At 39.2% G+C, this 17,705-nt stretch overlaps 1 protein-coding gene across 2 annotated transcripts in view; it reads left to right on the top strand.

Moving 5' to 3' along the window:
- The window catches only part of CAMSAP2 (calmodulin regulated spectrin associated protein family member 2), an 82,251-nt gene that overhangs the window by 40,323 nt on the left and 24,223 nt on the right, over positions 1-17,705 (top strand). Inside the window, exons 3-7 of one of the 2 annotated variants that reach the window (XM_081865680.1) lie at positions 1,982-2,143; positions 2,468-2,551; positions 7,668-7,700; positions 8,467-8,608; positions 16,140-16,279. In XM_081865680.1, coding sequence (XP_081721806.1) covers positions 1,982-2,143; positions 2,468-2,551; positions 7,668-7,700; positions 8,467-8,608; positions 16,140-16,279 — 561 coding nt within the window. The remainder of the gene's footprint in view (positions 1-1,981; positions 2,144-2,467; positions 2,552-7,667; positions 7,701-8,466; positions 8,609-16,139; positions 16,280-17,705) is intronic. The other variant, XM_081865681.1, reaches the window with a different exon arrangement.

The raw sequence follows: 17,705 nt of genomic DNA, 5'->3' as shown, positions 1-17,705 counted from the left end.
CTTCTGTTCAACTTCCAAGGTACGACTGTACTTGCATTCTTCTACACTTCTTGAGGAATGTCCCCCCCCCTCTGTTATTTGACATATTAATATCTGTAGGAATGTTGTTTTAGATAAAACAATATAAAGAGAAGTAGAAACAAAAATGTAATTTCAGATACCTGAATTTTAAGTAGCTTGTAAAGAATGCTGTAGTTGCAAAATTTTTTTACAAAAAGATATTTAAATATCAGACATAATCTGCTCTGAAATTATATGAACAACCATTCAAAAATAATTTTATGGTGGTAATGCTCAGTTAAAATATCTAGTTAAAGGTAACTTGCAGATCATAGTATAAGTCCTATATAGTTGAATTTGGATTGCCTTGACTCAAATGAGTATTGTCTTGTTTTGAAATAAAGCCTTCAGAGCTAATTTGTTAACACCTTTTAATGTAAGTGTACCTCTACCATGTGTACTGCAGAGAAGACCTGGCAAACCTTTACCCTATGTGTACTGTGACAAAGATTGTGTGAATGAATGTTTGAACAAGATTCTTCTCTGCAAAGCGATTTAATTCCCAAATAGCATGCGGCAAACAGAGGAAGCATTAGCTATGGTGCTTGAGAATAATTGTACTTCAAGACTCAATAAGCTTCTTACCATGCAGACCTAAATCTCCAGCATGGCTGAAGCTTCTGGAATTCGCACAAAGTAAGCAGTAATTACAGGAGATTTTGGAGATTATTTGGCAGATCAAGTCAAGCGTAACTACAAACGATCCAATTGCAGCTTTGTGTTTGTTTCTTTAAAAACAAAAAAAAACCCTTTTGCATTAAATATTAAAAAGTGGAAACCTGCAATAATTCATGGTGGGAGGAAAGGTTGAAGAGAGGGTTGCATCCCATCCTTTTGCTCTTACTTAGTCAATCCACAGGTCTCCAAAGAAGCTGTGTGTACACAAGATTGCACAAATCGAATATCTAAATCAGAGTGGGTGAGTCTGTGGCCCTCCAGATGTTGTGGACCCCCCCCAACTCCAGCATTGCCAGAGGTCGGGGAGCATGGAAGTTGTGAACAACTGAAGTGTCTCAGGTTCCATGTCCCTCTTCTAAACGGGCTAAGAAATCCACAGTCCTGTTGGACTGGCATGGCGGAGACATAATTATGTCTTTGTGAGTTGGTCTCAGGAAGCAAGTTGCACAGGGACAGAGGCATGCTTAGGGTTCCTTGTGCCCTTGGCAAGGAGCTGCATCACCCACCCACCCAAATCACTTTACTGCCATAGCCACATTAGAAATTACTACATTTTACGCAATCCATGTACTTGAAGCGAGGTTGAGGCAAGAAGCAAGGGTAAAAAACCCCTAGGTAGGCCTCTGCATGGGGACCTGCTTGCAACACCACATTTGTTTGGGCCCAGGAATCCCTAGGGCTACTGGAATAGATGCAATGGCAATTGCGCCTGCTAGTTCTGTGGATAAAACATCTCTGCAGGAGAAGCTCATGTGTGGATAGGAACTGTCTCAAAGTCACACAGTGAGGTTTGTGGTTGAGTGGCCCAGTCTGGTCTGGCTCAGTCCTAACCCAGCACTCTTAACTGCTACATCATTTAAAGGATGTAATACTTAAAAGAGTTGTTCAGATGACTGTTGAGAACTTAGGATGCTCAAAGTGCTATTTTAATGCTCAATACCAATTGGTACCAATGTTCCTAAAGAGCCTCTTCCATAGGTAGCCGCTGGAAAGAGTTTCATATTGGCACTCTTTGCTAAATTATTTGAGGGAGATCTTACGGTCTTTTATCTTTGTGCTTTTAGATGTGCTTCCAGTTGATTAAAATATATTTTAAGACCATTCACCTTGCAAAAAATAATACTTTTTTTGTCTTAAGCGAATGACGTCCTTCGGATACACACCTGCTTAAGGAAAAAAAAGCAGTGGTTTAATTTTTGTAGACAAGTAGTCTCAAAATACCTGTGATAACATCTCTTTGCAGAGTGCTCATTTGGCAATGATTGACACCCTTATGATGGCATATACGGTCGAAATGATCAGTGTTGAAAAGGTGATTGCGTGTGTGCAGCAGTATTCTTCCTTCTTCCAAGCTACGGATCTGCCCTATGACATAGAAGATGCTGTCATGTTTTGGATAAATAAGGTAAGACATACTACAAATACACTCTTCATATAACATAGGATATTTGTTTTCCTAAGATGATTATGTGGGGGGTTATTGTTATTGTTTGTTATTATGGTATGTATTTTGTGTTTTTATATTGTAAACTGCCCTGTGATCTTCAGATGAAGGGCGGTATAAATAATAATAATAATAAATCAAACTGTACTATCTTGAAAATACTTGATTCATTACATAATGAAATTATATCAATATGTCTTTTTTACACACAAAGAGTATTAAATTGTCCTTTTCATCTCAGGAAGAGTGCAAAATTCATTGAAGGCCTTCTTTTTGTCATTTTAGGTAAACGAACACCTAAAAGACATCATGGAGCAGGAGCAAAAACTAAAAGAACATCATAGTGTGGAAACTCCAGGAGGTCAAAAGGTATGTCTAAGAAATGCACTAGCATAACAAGCATCCCAGTACAGCTGCAGCCAACTTTCATTTTTGAAATATATTTCCCAACAGCTGTAAAATTACCTTTTGAATAGAGACTTAAACATCAGAGGTTCATTTAGACTTGTTTTGCTTACCTGGCTCTGTTTTGGTGATGTCAGGGGAAATTCTGGGAGAAACTGAGCAGAAATTTTGCATTTGGTACAAAGGAACCTCAAAACACTGTTACTGAAATCAATGTAGGGGTAGGCAAAAAAAACACACCCTTTGCTCTGTGTGTGTTATGGATTCAGCTCAAAATGTTGCCCTAGTGAGAGCAGAATGTAGCATATCGAGAGTGGCCACCCTCTGCACAGCCCAACCTTCAGCCCAGCCCTAAAACCTAATGTAATTAGGCCTTTGTGATAGTGTGCTAATGAGAACAGAGGCTGTCCTCTGTGAACAGGAGTCATATATGCCCTTCAGGAAATATTGGTGGGGCTGATCCTCGGTTTGGGCTTAGTGTTTTCTGTGGCTTCCTCCCATAGAGAACTTTTATTTTTAAATTACTCTGATCAACCACTTATTCAATGGGACATTTTCTTCCAATACAAATAGCTTCAAAGGAACAACTTCCATCATGACCATGGCAGAGGAGGAAAGTGTTAAACTGTCCTTCCCCCCTGTTGCAATATCAGTTTTCCAACTCCACCCCTCAACAGCTGCTATTTGCATTATTTATTTGCATTAAAAATGTTTACGTTTAATTCAAAGATGCATTTAAAATTCCATCTGAAGTAAGCTCTTTCTTAGAAAGACTATTTCACATTAAAATTGTTAGCTTCTAAGGTGCTAGAGGAGTTTGTATATTTACACAAAATAGATGAAGTGATACGTTTATTATTAAAGATTGTCCTGAAGGTAGAGATTTCCTTGCCATTCCTGTTTTTTGATTGCCCTAGATTATTACTCTTGGACAAATTCTCTTTCAAACTAGTGAAAGAAGTGAAATGAGTTGTTGTAGGAATAGGGAAGCTAAAGGGAATTGCATGCAATCAGAGCCCATCAGCTGTACCCGTTTGGGTTCTTTAGCTGCCCCTATTAATTAAAATGGCTTTTATACGAAATATAAAAGAGTGTGGTGACTTCTCTTTCCACAGAGAATTGTAACTTCAAGTGTTTGTGTTTTTTTAACTCAAGTATTTAAATGATGCTAAACTCTTTCACCACCGCTAAATTACCAAGTAATCTAAAGAGTTTATAAATTTCCCCTTATTGCACTTGGGGTGCATCACAGCTTACACAGCAGATATGATTGTGGCTTGTTACACCAGCATTTCTCATAGTACTTCTGGATGAGAGAGTCATTCATAGCACCTGGGTGCTTGATTGAGTCAGGGGTTGCCTAGCACATATGTGGATGCTTAATGAGTTGTGCATGATGAGTTACACTTTGTGGCAAACACTGGCATCACCCATGGACACCCATGTCAGTCCTTTGATTCTTCATATTTGCAGTCTTTAAATGTGGTCTTCTCTTGGGATCCAAGGATTCCTCCATCTCAAGAGGATGTGTGCTGCCCTTCCTTGCTCTCTCCTACACTGTGTCACTCACAGCTGTGCAGCCATCACATTAGGTTTCTGCACCAGTTTTCCTAAAGTTGCTGACATAGGCATATAATTGCAGCTGTCACTTCTGATGACTTTGGTCTCCCTTTTTCTGCCCTGTCCTCCCTCTGTCCCCAGTTTGTTTTCATTGTGTAGGGGGAGCTAAATTATTTGCTTCACTGGAGACTGTAATTAACTGACTCAGAACTGGGTCAGGTTAAGAAACACTAGTGTGTTAAGTCACACCAGTTCATAGATTTATACCTCCCCGTCCCCCACATACACTGTGATACTGTGATTGGAGGACCTTGTCGTGGCTTTAACCTTCACTTGGGATTTGTAATTTTTCACCCCTCTCTGCCCAAATTGGAAAGAACTGCAGAGCTGATTTCTGCAGTTGTTGGAGGCAGGTATTCCAGCCAGTACAGCCAGTGGTTGGGGACTTGTGGAAGTTGTGCTTCCTCCCCCTTTATCTTTCATATAATGGAACATTCATATTTTTAAAGTTGGAAGCCTGATTAAGCTATTGGTTTGGTTGTTGCCGGGGACGTGGGTGGTGCTGTTGGTAAAACCTCAGTGCCTAGGACTTGCTGATCGTATGGTCGGCGGTTCGAATCCCCGCGATGGGGTGAGCTCCCGTCGTTCGGTCCCAGCTCCTGCCCACCTAGCAGTTTGAAAGCTCTCTTAAGTGCAAGTAGATAAATAGGCACTGCTTTATAGTGGGAAGGTAACGGCGTTTCCGTGTGCTGCGCTAGTGCTGGCTCGCCAGCTGCAGCTTCGTCACACTGGCCACGTGACCCGGAAGTGTCTTCGGACGGCGCCGGCTCACGGCCTCTAGAGCGAGATGAGTACGCAACCCTAGAGTCAGACACGACTGGCCCGTATGGGCAGGGGTACCTTTTACTTTGGTTGTTGCCATTAGCTACTGAAGTGATGGTTTCTGCTAATGCTACTCTTATTCATGCAGAAAGCTGCACTAATTTGTCTGCAAGGTTATCAGTTTCAAGCAACTTCATTATAGCAATGTAATCCCAGGATAATATCAAGGAAGCTTTAATAATAGTTTTGTCATCTTAAAATCAATTTCACAGTGGTGTTGTATTAAATGAGCTTAAAAATGACAAAGTGGGAGATGGAGCCAAGTTAAATGTTGTGTAAATTTGGTTTATAATAAGGTCCGTTTAGTTCATTTGGAATCATCCTACCCGTAGGGGAAAGGTCATGTGCAGTTATTTTAGCAGTCCAGTCAAGTAAAATACACTTAAAATTTATTTTCTAACATATAATAAGTAGGTCATATTTGACAGGAAGTCTTCCTAAAGATAAAAGGGAGACAGATAGGTAGATCTCCTTCGGTAGGGATAGCTACAGCAAAGAGTGCTATCACCAAGAATGTCCAGTTTAGGTGGCATCTTGCCACATTTCAGATGGTGAGGTGGGCACTCAAAGCCATGATGGGGCAGGGCACAGCATGGAGGAGGTATTTCTTCAAATATTATAGCCAAGACTTTGCAGAGCTTAAAGCTCAAAGCCACCACTTCGAATTGGGTTGGAAACTTAACATTAACCAAAACTGCACATTTCCGATTAGCCTCTTACGGTCTATTGGCACCAGTTAAGAGCTCAACTACTGAGCTCAACTACTGTAACTGTTGCCCAGACACACTCTTCCAAAGCACCACATGCAGAATATATTGCAATAGTCCATGGTAGGCAACTCCTTATCTCAGAAGGGCCACAACTGTTGCACCAAGCAAAGATGGAACTAGACACCCTTGCCCATAGATGCCACTTGAGCATCAAGCAGCTGAGCTGCAGCGAAAAGTGAGGAGACACAGCAGCATCCTCTACTTGCCTTATTCTACTTCTAGGCAGTTGTACAGATTGGGCTCAGAGGGAGTGGGGAAGGGAATAGGCAGCCATGGTGAGGAGGATGTGGACCTTCTCAGGGAATGGGATTGTCTTGCCCAAGTGCCCTGCAAAACCTGTATCTGGCATAGTGCAAATGTTTGTTGCTCAGAAACATGTGTGAATATTTTGTGTGTGTGTGTGTGTGTGTGTGTGTGTGTGTGTGTGTAAATCTTGCAGTGACACCTTTTGCATGAACATTTACAGAAATTGTACATTTCAGTTTATGTATCAAAAAAGGCCTCTAGCTAAAAATATCAAAGCCAATTCCAATTATCTTCTGCAGAAACACAATATGGAATCTTCAGCTGAATGTACTTTTAAAAGCAAAACACACACAGTTTGTTGTTATTTGGGGAGTGGGGGACTGGCATTCATCACCAGCACAATCTTTTGATCCAGTAAACTTCAACATCACTTATGCCAGTTGTGGGGAACCTTCAGCCCTCCACACATTGCTGAACAACACCTTCCACCAGCCTGCACAAACATGTCCAATGACCTGAGATTATAGGAATTGTATTTCAGCCATATCTGGTGGTCCAAAGGTTCCCACACCTGATTTATGGGCTTCTTTTGGCCACGATCCGAAGATGCTCACATACTTCACTCATCCATGCAACCAGATTTCTCTTGATACCTGTTTTTCTCTCAGAAACTGCCTCTGTAGAACCCTCATGCTTCTCTTTTTAAGAGCGAAAAGAAGTTTAAAAATATTTGTCTAAAGGGTTACTTTAAGAAAGAAGATAGCCTGAACGCATAAGGAGAATTTCTCAGTTAAGAATCTTTTGTGCCATTTCCCTAAATTGCTTTTCAAAAGACATGGGAGTCTCAGAGCAGCAAATTCTGGAATTAAAATACTCAGAAAATTTCACACACTTCCACACATACTGTTCATACATTTTTCTGGATCATGGTCTTCTTATTATAGATTTACAATTCTCACCAATTAACACCTACCTCATATTACTGCTGCTTATGTGTTTTCTCCACGACTTGTATTGTTGCCCAGAATGCTTTTTATTATGTTTTTTGTCACTACGAACATAGTCCAGGGCAAAACTTTGTTCTTTTATAAAAAAAGTTTTAAATCTTACACTTTAATCATGTTACCAAGTGGCATTGGATATTTTAACATAGCAGTTTCTGATCACAATAAATAGGCACATTTAGGAGTACTGCTATGTAATCCTTTGGTTCATGTGTTGCTGCTTCTTTGATAATCCGATGTCATGAATTCTAATACTGAATTAATTACCTAGGTAGAAAAATGGATTAGATGTAACAGTGCTACTTTTCTTATGGATAAAAGGCACCATTTTATGGATTTCTTTTTTTTCACTAAGTGATAATTGTTCTGCTAAAACATGCTGAAATGTACAAAAACCAAGTCATTATTTTCGCAGGAGTCCTTTTATTAACCACTTTTACAATTAATGAAAGCACTGGGAATGTTCACACAGTGCAATTATGGATCATTACTTTTGTGCAAAAATTAGAATGTTTGAAGAGAATGTCTTGAAGGAATTGAATTGTAAACTCTGATCAAAATATTCATCTTTCCTTTGCTCTTTGCTTTCCCTTCTTTTTCCTGCTGCTTCATCTGAAGTCTCCTTCCAAATGGTTTTGGAAACTGGTTCCTGTAAGTTTGCCCAACTGCTTCACTTTGATACAACAGTTTAATTTTGTATGAGTGGCTCTGCCGGTGTCATGCCGGTCCAGTCGCTCATTGCTCTCGTGCCTCTTTTACCAGTTTGGTAGATTTCTGTCCAAAGGGGCAGCAGAGGTAGATTATATGGGAACACTCTATGCTGTGCATCATGATTTGTACGTGTTTGCATCTGTGTACGAAAAATAACTGCAATGTGGAAATCAAAGGGTTTTGTTTGGTGTTTGTGTTTTTTAGCCCAGGTTTTACATGACTGTAATAATAGGTTTGTTCATATGCAAACTCATTTCTCTTTTATGTTTTGTGAATGACTTCCCTTTTCTAAGACCTCTGTAAAGACTATAGTTGTTAGTTAACACAGTTTTATTGAAACAGCTATGTACAGATTTGGGTTTCAGATGAGTAGTATTTGTGCCTTATCTTTGTCGTCCTATGTTTCCCATTGCATTATTCTACTGAAGCTGGACATTTCTTTTCTAAGTACTATGTGAACTGTTCCATATTGATTGAAATGCCATATGTGTGCAACTGGCAGTGCTCTGAATGGAATTGGCATTGGTTTTTCCTTTAAAATAAATCTATATTTTGCTTATAAATGCTAAATCTATATAAAATAATATAACTATGTCTGGTTTGGAACTACCCCCTTTTTTTGCTAATTTGTTAAAGCATCTGCAGTACAATCTGTTTTCACATATGTTTCTGGGCATGACTATTTTATTTCATTTTTGCATGACAGGCTCGTTACAGGAAGGAACAAACCCTACTTAAGCAGCTGCCCTGTATCCCATTGGTGGAAAATCTGCTGAAGGATGGCACAGATGGCTGTGCTTTAGCTGCCCTGATCCACTTTTACTGCCCAGATATAGTCAGATTGGAGGGTAAGAATATTTCTTCTTAATGATACCTCTGCTTGTTAACTGTATTACAGTTTTGCAGTCTACCCTGTGAACTTTTTGGAAGCGTATAAGCACCCAAAATAATGTTATGTATTTATTTAAACCAGCATGGGTATCTATTCATCAAATACATGCAGTGTGTTACACTCTTGGGTTGAAATAATAACCACATTAGTAAGAGCCCAGTTAGTGATTTTATAGTTGCTCATCCCAGTTAATCCTAAATAACCATTAAAAGAAAGGAAAAGAAGGACTTCCAGAGGCGGCGCGTCCGGCAATGGCTGCCCTCTCCTAATCGGGAAGAGGGAGCTCCGCAGAAACGGGTCGTCCGCTACGGCGCAGCGGAGACCCTCACCGGGAAGCCGCGAAGCTGCTGTCGGTGAGCGCTGTCCTCTTTTCTTGGGAAAATTCGGCTTGAAACCAACAACTCGTGAGTAAGAACAGAAAAGATAAGGTTTGGAATATAAATTTGTTGCAAATTCGGCTAAAAGCGAGAGACGTAACCAGGAAGTCCGTCTCTTGCCACTGCTTAAGACTTAAAGCAAAGACTTTGATGTTTGGAGCCTTTGAAGAGGTGTCAAAAGGCAATCAACTCTCACATCTGTTTAAGCTACTTTAGGACTTAACTTTTTAAAAGTTTTACTTAATACATGAACTGTGTGATACCTGCACTGTTGGATTTACAAATTGACAAAGAATCCCAGGCAGTCGGACTGCCCAGATAATAGAACTGTCAGATTGCAAGACTTGGATATTTTGTTGCTGGAACCAGCATTAGCTGAGCTTTACTGGAACTGTTGCTTTGAATTGCTACATCCTGCACTTATTGAGACATTGTTATACTTTGAGACCAACTCTGCTAAATACAACTGCTGAAGGTCTTCAAGAAATTAAAGGTTGTCTGGACATTGTTGTTAAGTATTGAAATTTGGAAAAATTTTAATAACTGATATTAATAATTAGACTTCTTCCCTACAATAGAAGTGGGCTCCCCCTAGAGGATCTTTGGATTACAACTAAATGTGACTTTCCTTTTGGTTTCCTTTCCTCCGATTTGGTTGTTTATCTTATGGGATTGTGGATTCTCATGAGAACATATTCAGTTTGACCTTGACTAGCAGATAGAAGTGGAATGAGCGGTACTGGGAGACAAACAAGAGCGGCTAGAGGAAAAAGGCAAACAACTCTGACTTTACTTTCCCAGCTGCGTAGATCATCTGTCCCTGATGTTTTGGAACTAGAAGAAAGAGAGCAGTTGCTGGGAGAAGATATGGCAGCAGGTGGAACTGCTTCAGTATTAGACAAAATACTTGAAAAATTGGAAGGCCTAGATAAAAAGGTGGACGAACAAACGATAAAGATTGATCAGACTAGAGATTGTGTTAACAAGTTAACTGAACAAGTTACTTTGAACGCTCAAGCAATCAGCAACTTATCTGAATCCACTGCAGAAAATTGGAAATTGGCAGAGGAAGCCATTCAGAAAACTGCAGCACTGGAGCAGGAGGTGAGACCACTGCATAAGCAGGTTGGGGAACAACAAGCCTATCTGTCTATGATTGAACTTCGGGCACGGGAAAACAACCTGAAATTGAGGTTCATACCAGAACTTGAACATGAACAAGGGAATCTAACTGAGTATTTAACAAAAGAATTTTCCAAGTGGTGGAATTTGGAGGAGGAAAAGGACTTTAAAATTGTGACTGCTTTTAGGCTTGGAAAATTTACAAGGAAAGATAAGCCCAGAGACTGTTTGATTACTTTAAGATCCAAGGAGGAAAGGGACAAAATATTAGGACTACACTACGGAAAGTCACTTGAAATTTTGGACAAAAGAGCAGAGGTTTACAAGGACATTCCTAAACAACTTTTGGATCTTAAATCCACTTACCTTGAACTAGTTAAGTTGTTGAGGAGCAACTTAATTATCTTTAGGTGGGAATTCCCACAAGGACTATCTTTTACGTTTAGGGGGAAGAAGGTGAAAATCAAAACAGCTGAAGACAGAGACAAATTTTTGAATACCTACGGAGAGGACCTTCAGAAAGGGATTGAAAGACCCTCAGGGGCTGGACCACAGTCTGCACCTACACCTACACCGGCGGGGTCTGTAGACCAGGATAAAAAGATACCACCACCAGAACAATAACAGATTTGACCAGGATGTCTCTGCAACTTCTAAGTTGGAACATAAATGGCGCCAACATCCCGGAGAAAAGGAGAAGGATATTTCATATTTTGAAAAAAGAACAATTGGACGTTATTTGTTTGCAAGAAACACACGTGACCAGGCTACATAGAAAAGTGTTAATAAATAAAAGATTAGGCCAAGAATTTATCTCTTCGGATCGAGTAAAGAAAAGAGGCGTGGTGATATATGCAAAAGAGAGCCTGTCACCAAAATTTTTATTCAAGGATGAACATGGATGAATTCTGGCAATTGAGATTCAGACCCAAGGTGAAAAGTTTTTATTATTAGGAATTTATGCGCCAAATGAGGGAAAATCGGAATTTTATAAGAAGCTGCATGAGATTATGCTGGACTATCTGAACTATGATAACATCATCATGATGGGAGATATGAATGGAGTGGTATCAACCAACATGGACAAGTCACACAGCCAAAATGTGACAAAAGACGGCAGACTACCTAAAACATTCTTTGAAATGACTGACAATATGGACTTGATTGACATCTGGAGAACAAAGAACCCCCTAGGAAGAGAAGGAACATTCTTTTCTGAAGCCCAACTGACATGGACAAGAATCGACCAAATTTGGACAACTAGAGGCCTGGTGCCCAAGATAAAAAAAGTGGAAATCTGCCCAAAGACTTGCTCCGACCATAACGCTGTCAAGATGGACATGAGATTAACTCCAACCGGCTCCTTCAGATGGAGGATGAATGACAGTTTGTTTAGAGACCAGGATATTATCAAAAAGGCCCAAAAAGTTTTGAAGGACTATTTTGAGATAAACCTGAACACTACGGTGGAAAAAAGAACTGTCTGGGACGCAAGTAAGGCGGTGATGAGAGGGTTTCTGATACAACAGAATACAATTAAGAAAAAAGTACAGAATGACAAGAAAGATAAGATATTGGAGAAAATTAAAGAAGGTGAGAAGAAGTTAAGATCGAGACCGAAATCAAAGGAGATTCTAAGAGAAATTAAACATTATCAAGCACAATATTCAAAATTGATAAATCAAGAAGTGGAATGGAAAATTAAGTTAATGAAACAAAGATCCTTTGAATCGGCAAATAAATGTGGAAAGCTGCTAGCATGGCAGCTGAAAAAGAGACAAAAGTTGAACACAGTAACAAACTTAGAAATTGAGGGAAGAAATATTCAGAACCCGGTGGAAATCAGAAAGTGTTTCCAGAGTTATTTTAAACAACTATATACACAGGGGCCGCAAAATGAATCAGAGATAGAACAGTTCTTAAAGAAGAATGGTTTACCAAAGTTGTCTCTCAAGAACAGAACAATCCTGAATTATAAAATAACACAATTAGAAATTGAGGAGGCCATTCAGAACATGCAATTGGGCAAGTCTCCAGGGCCAGATGGGCTTACCTCCAAATATTATAAGACACTGAAAGATTATTTGATGCATCCATTAATGGAGGTTTGTAATGAAATTATGGAGGGGAAGAAGGCACCGGAGTCGTGGAAAGAAGCTTTCATCACATTGATACCTAAACTAGAATCTGAAAAGACGCAACTTAGGAATTACCGCCCCATCTCCCTTTTAAACCTGGATTACAAAATATTTGCAGACATTTTAGCAAGAAGATACAAAAAAGTTCTAAATGAAGTAATTCATAAGGACCAAGGAGGCTTTCTCCCAGGTAGACACTTGTTTGCTAACACAAGGAACATTATTGATATTTTGGAACTTCTGCAAACAAATATTAATACAAAAGCTGTGTTAATTTTCATAGATGCGGAGAAGGCCTTTGACAACATCTCTTGGAAGTTTATGAAGAAAAATCTGGAAGGAATGGGAGTGGGGCGGGGGTTCCATAATGGGATAGAGGCAATTTACTCAGAGCAAAAAGCAAAATTGATAGTCAACAAGGTGGTGACAGAAGAGTTTAGAATTGAGAAAGGAACACGACAAGGTTGTCCTATATCCCCTTTGTTATTTATATCGGTCCTGGAAGTGCTCTTGAATATGATTAGAGGAGACCGGTTGGTGGAAGGTATTCAGGTCGGAGCGAAACAATACAAACTGAAAGCATTTGCAGATGACCTAGTTTTGACCCTACAGGAGCCAGAGCCTAGTACTAAAAGGGTATTGCAATTGATTCATGAGTTTGGTCGAGTGGCGGGATTTAAACTTAACAAGCAAAAAACTAAGGTTTTGGGGAAAAAATTGACTCCTTTAGAGTCAGAAAGGTTTCAGAAAGAGACAGAATTAAATGTGGTTAAAAAAGTAAGATACCTATGGGTAAACATAACAGCGAAGAATAGGAATCTATTTAAAGACAATTATGAAAAATGTTGGTCTGAAATTAAAAGGGATCTAGATGTATGGTCAAGATTGAAACTCTCCTTGTCAGGACGTATTGCTGTTATCAAGATGAATGTATTGCAAAAAATGTTGTTTTTGTTTCAAACTTTGCAGATAGTGGATAAAATGGAGTGTTTTGGGAGGTATTTCCAAATATTTCCAAATTTCCAGATATTTCCAAATTTGTCTGGCAGGGCAAAAAGCCCAGAATCAAGTTTAAGATATTAACTGATGCTAAAGAAAGAGGGGGCTTTGCCCTGCCAGACTTAAAGCTGTACTATGAATCAGCAGCTTTCTGCTGGTTGAAAGATTGGCTACTTCTTGAAAACACTGATGTTTTAGATTTGGAAGGATTCAATAATGCGTTTGGTTGGCATGCATATCTGTGGTATGACAAGGTTAAAATACACAAGGCTTTCAAGAATCATGTTGTCAGAAAAGCAGTGTTCAATGTCTGGTCAAAATATAAGGACTTATTGGAAAACAAGACCCCAAGGTGGTTATCACCAATGGAGGCTAAGGCCCCGAAAAGACTCAATATGGAGGCCAAATGGCCGAAATATTGGGAAATAATAGAAAAAGATGGAGACAACTGGAGGTTGCAGAGTATGGAGAAACTAAAGGGGAAAGTGCGAGATTGGTTACATTCTGCTCAGATCAAAGAAGCTTTTAAGTCAGATAAAAAATTAGGATTCCAGGTGGAAAAATCAAAGTTAGAAACAGAACTGTTAGAACCCAGCTCTAAGATACTTTCAAGAATGTATAACTTGCTGCTAAAATGGAATACACAGGATGAAACGGTCAAATCAGCTATGATAAAATGGGCACAGGACATAGGGCACAACATTATGTTTGCTGACTGGGAAAAGTTATGGACCACAGGTTTGAGATTTACGGCATGTAATGCCTTGAAAGAAAATATTATGAAAATGATATATAGGTGGTACATGACTCCAGTCAAGCTTGCAAAGATATACCATTTGTCTGACAATAAATGTTGGAAGTGTAAAGAAGCTGAAGGAACATTCTTTCACCTCTGGTGGACTTGTCCTAGAGTGAAGGCTTTCTGGGAAATGATATACAATGAGATGAAAAAGGTATTTAAGTATACCTTCCCTAAGAAACCAGAAGCCTTTCTCTTAGGCATTATCGGCCAGAGTGTGCAAAAGAAGGATCAAACCTTTTTTATGTATGCTACAACAGCAGCAAGGATACTCATTGCTAAATGCTGGAAAACTCAAGATTTGCCCACACTGGAAGATTGGCAGATGCAACTGATGGACTATATGGAACTGGCTGAGATGACTGGCAGAATCCGAGACCTGGGAGAAGAACTGGTGGAGGAGGACTGGAAGAAATTTAAGGATTATCTACAAAAACATTGTAAATTGTATGAATGTTAAGAAAGATGTAAGATCTGTAACAACACGGCTCCAACAAATTAGTAAAGGAATATAAATTTGAACGTAATTGAAAGAAAAGACAAATTTTGGATAATATTTGAGATATTAATATTGGAAAATTTTATTATATAAACTAAACTAAGTTAATAATTTGCTGGCAAAATTTATGAGTATAGAAAGCAGGAACAAGAGTTGTGAGGAAGTCCAAGGAAGTGTATGAAATGTGGATATCGGAAAATGTTATGTTATTATGTGTTTTTATTGTTAAACAAAAATCTAATAAATATTATTTTTTTAAAAAAAGGAAAAGAAAATGGTGTTATAAAGGTGTTTTCATAAACAACTCACCTGTTGACTGATTACACAGTGTGTGGAATCGAGGAGCACAAATTGCAAGGTCTTCTATACATTATGGAATATACAGGCAATTTCCCATTTACGCAAACTCTGTGTGCAACTGTGCACAGGTGCAGTGCCGGGATCCTGGAAGTGGATTCTGGAAATGAGGAGTGCCTGGAGAGTCCTCTTGGCTCATGAGGAGACCCTTCCCAGAACCTGAAGAGGACATTCTCTTCAGGCTCTGGGGAGGATCTCTTAATAAGCTAGAGGCGCACTGAGCCTTTGTTGAGGCCTCCTGCCTAACAGCTGACATGCGGGGTAGAGCAGCAGCAGCTGCCGCTTCCCCAGCCATCAGCTATGTGAGGCACACTGGCCCTTCAGCTCGCACAGCCAACAGGCAGGAAAGGTGAGCCGAAAAGCTCTTGGTTCAAATCTAATTAATTCTGTGAGAGTGTACATAAAGAACCCTGAACACTTTGGAAAAGTACTGTATTATATGCTAATTTTAATATTTATCATTAGTATTGAACCAGAATCCAAGTGTCATTAGTAGTACCTGCCCTTTGTATCTAAAGGCTTACTCCAAATGTTTGTGTGAGCAAACAGCTTTTAAGTTCAATATTTATCACTTTTACCTAGGGATGGGGAACCTGTAGTTCTCCGTATGTTTTTGGACTACAGTCCCCATCATCACAATTGGTCATGCTGGCTGGGGCTGATAGGAGTTGGAGTATATACATAACTAAAGTCCAAATGTCCTCCCTCTCTGCTCAGGAGAATGTGAATGAGCCACTTCACCTATTGAGCAGTTTCAGTTTGTAAATTTAGTACTTCCCATGATGTCAGAATTGATTGACTGTGGCTAATGTCTATGCTCCAAACTTGATTTGAAAGCCATAGTTTGAAATTGGTTTCTATTTCCAAATTTGATGGGTAAACACCAGTGTGAAGATACTAAGATGAAATATGAAGAAATGCTAAGTATTTGTACTGTGCAACTGTTCTGCACACACACACACACACACACACACACACACAAAATCACTGGTCTGATAAAACCTGTATAATTCAGAAATGCATTAGCAGCAAACATAAATCTATTTGAAATGAACTGCAGTTTCCATTTTGTTCTGAACACACTTAAGAACAAATGGGTAATCTTATTTTGCCATGAGCAAAAGAGATGGGGGTAGTGGTGGATGTTGGGTCAGTTTTCATAAAATGCCTAAATAATATTTTTCTTTGTTTTATAGATATATGTTTTAAAGAAACCATGTCACTGGCTGACAGCTTGTATAACCTGCAACTGATACAGGAATTTTGTCAGGAGTACTTGAACCGATGTTGCCATTTTACACTTGAGGATATGCTCTATGCTGCTTCTTCAGTGAAGGTAAAAAAGAACCCTGTGGTGTCTTTGAGTAATTCTCCACAGGAAGCCATGAGCAGACATTATATATATAAAGCTAGGCACCAAATGGCTCCTTAAACCAAGGTTGCAGTTGCCAAAACAGAATGTCTAGTTGCCATTTTTGGGCAAGACGACTCCAAAGTCTTCTTTTCTTAGGGACTGACTGTGATTGATTATCAGTTTAAAAAAATCTAGCTAATTCAGGTGAATCTAGCTAATACAGCCTTGAGCAGGAGTGAGGGAAATTGACTGACTCACTTGATCTACAACCCCCAGAATGATGTGTGGATCGGACATGGATCTATTGGGAATCTACACTCCTATTGGATTCCACTGTGAGTTGATTAACTGTGGTTAGCATGCAGCCAGGCTTAGGAGCAGGGTGTACACATGATTCCCCACATCTCTTCTCAGTGTCTTCTCCCTCTTTTGGTATTCAAGGATCCAAAGCAGATATTTCTGTGCACGACAACTGTTTCAGAGTGACTTTTCAGAAGAAAGTATGGATAGAACTTGATTGCCCAAAGAGCTAACGTTTTTTGTTTGTAATTTCCTTCAGTAACACATTTTTTATTTTTATTGTTAAGTAACATATTTGGGTATCCACTCCATTAATGATAGTAACCTCTTTCAGTAAGGCCACAATCATATCATTGAACTCGAGGGGCTTTCTTCTGAGTAGACATATATAGGATTGCTCTGTAGATCTGTTTACACAGAGAAGTAACGGCTTTCCTCATCTGATTGAAACTTAGCCACTGTTTTCAGTAGAGTCAGGATTTTGTAGTATATCTAAATCCTCCATAAACTAAACTAAACCACATTGAAATCACTGGAAAATACCTTTTAGTTCAGTTTGTTCCAGTTGACTTGTTTTGCCATAGTAGCTTGCAACAGTAGATTAGATTTGATGTAAAAGGGCTTGTTGTTGCAGTGGATTTTACTAGCTTATTGCATTAACATTATGGTATAAATGTGACTAGATTTTGCTAAATGTACTTTGATACATTAATTTGAGAGCTTACTATTTGCTTCCCCACCCCCTCAAAGCAATCATGTTTTTTCAACCTTTTCAGAACAAATACGTACTTGGATGTAAACATTAAGCAGAAAGAGTTGCCAGGTTTTCTTCCCAAGCTCTTAGCTGGTGCTTTGAGTTCTGTTAAGGATGTGTAAAATTGAGCTGCTCTGTAAACAGAATAAAATCAATCATAGATGGCTTTACAGATTTCCTGGAATATCTCTTGGATGCAGTTGAATGTCTTAGTTACCTCAGTTTCAGGCTGCAATCCTATTCATGCTTGGGAATAAGTCCAATTGAATTCAATGGGGCATACCTCTGTGTAGAAATCCGTAGGATTTCACTATAAGATTTCCTATTAAAATACTGTAGTGCTTCAAAGTTAAT

The sequence above is a fragment of the Podarcis erhardii genome (assembly GCF_964252035.2).
Source record: "Podarcis erhardii genome assembly, chromosome: 6".
NCBI lineage: Eukaryota > Metazoa > Chordata > Lepidosauria > Squamata > Lacertidae > Podarcis > Podarcis erhardii.
The sequence above is the reverse complement of the archived record's forward strand: the minus strand, read 5'-3'. Positions and strand labels throughout refer to the sequence as shown.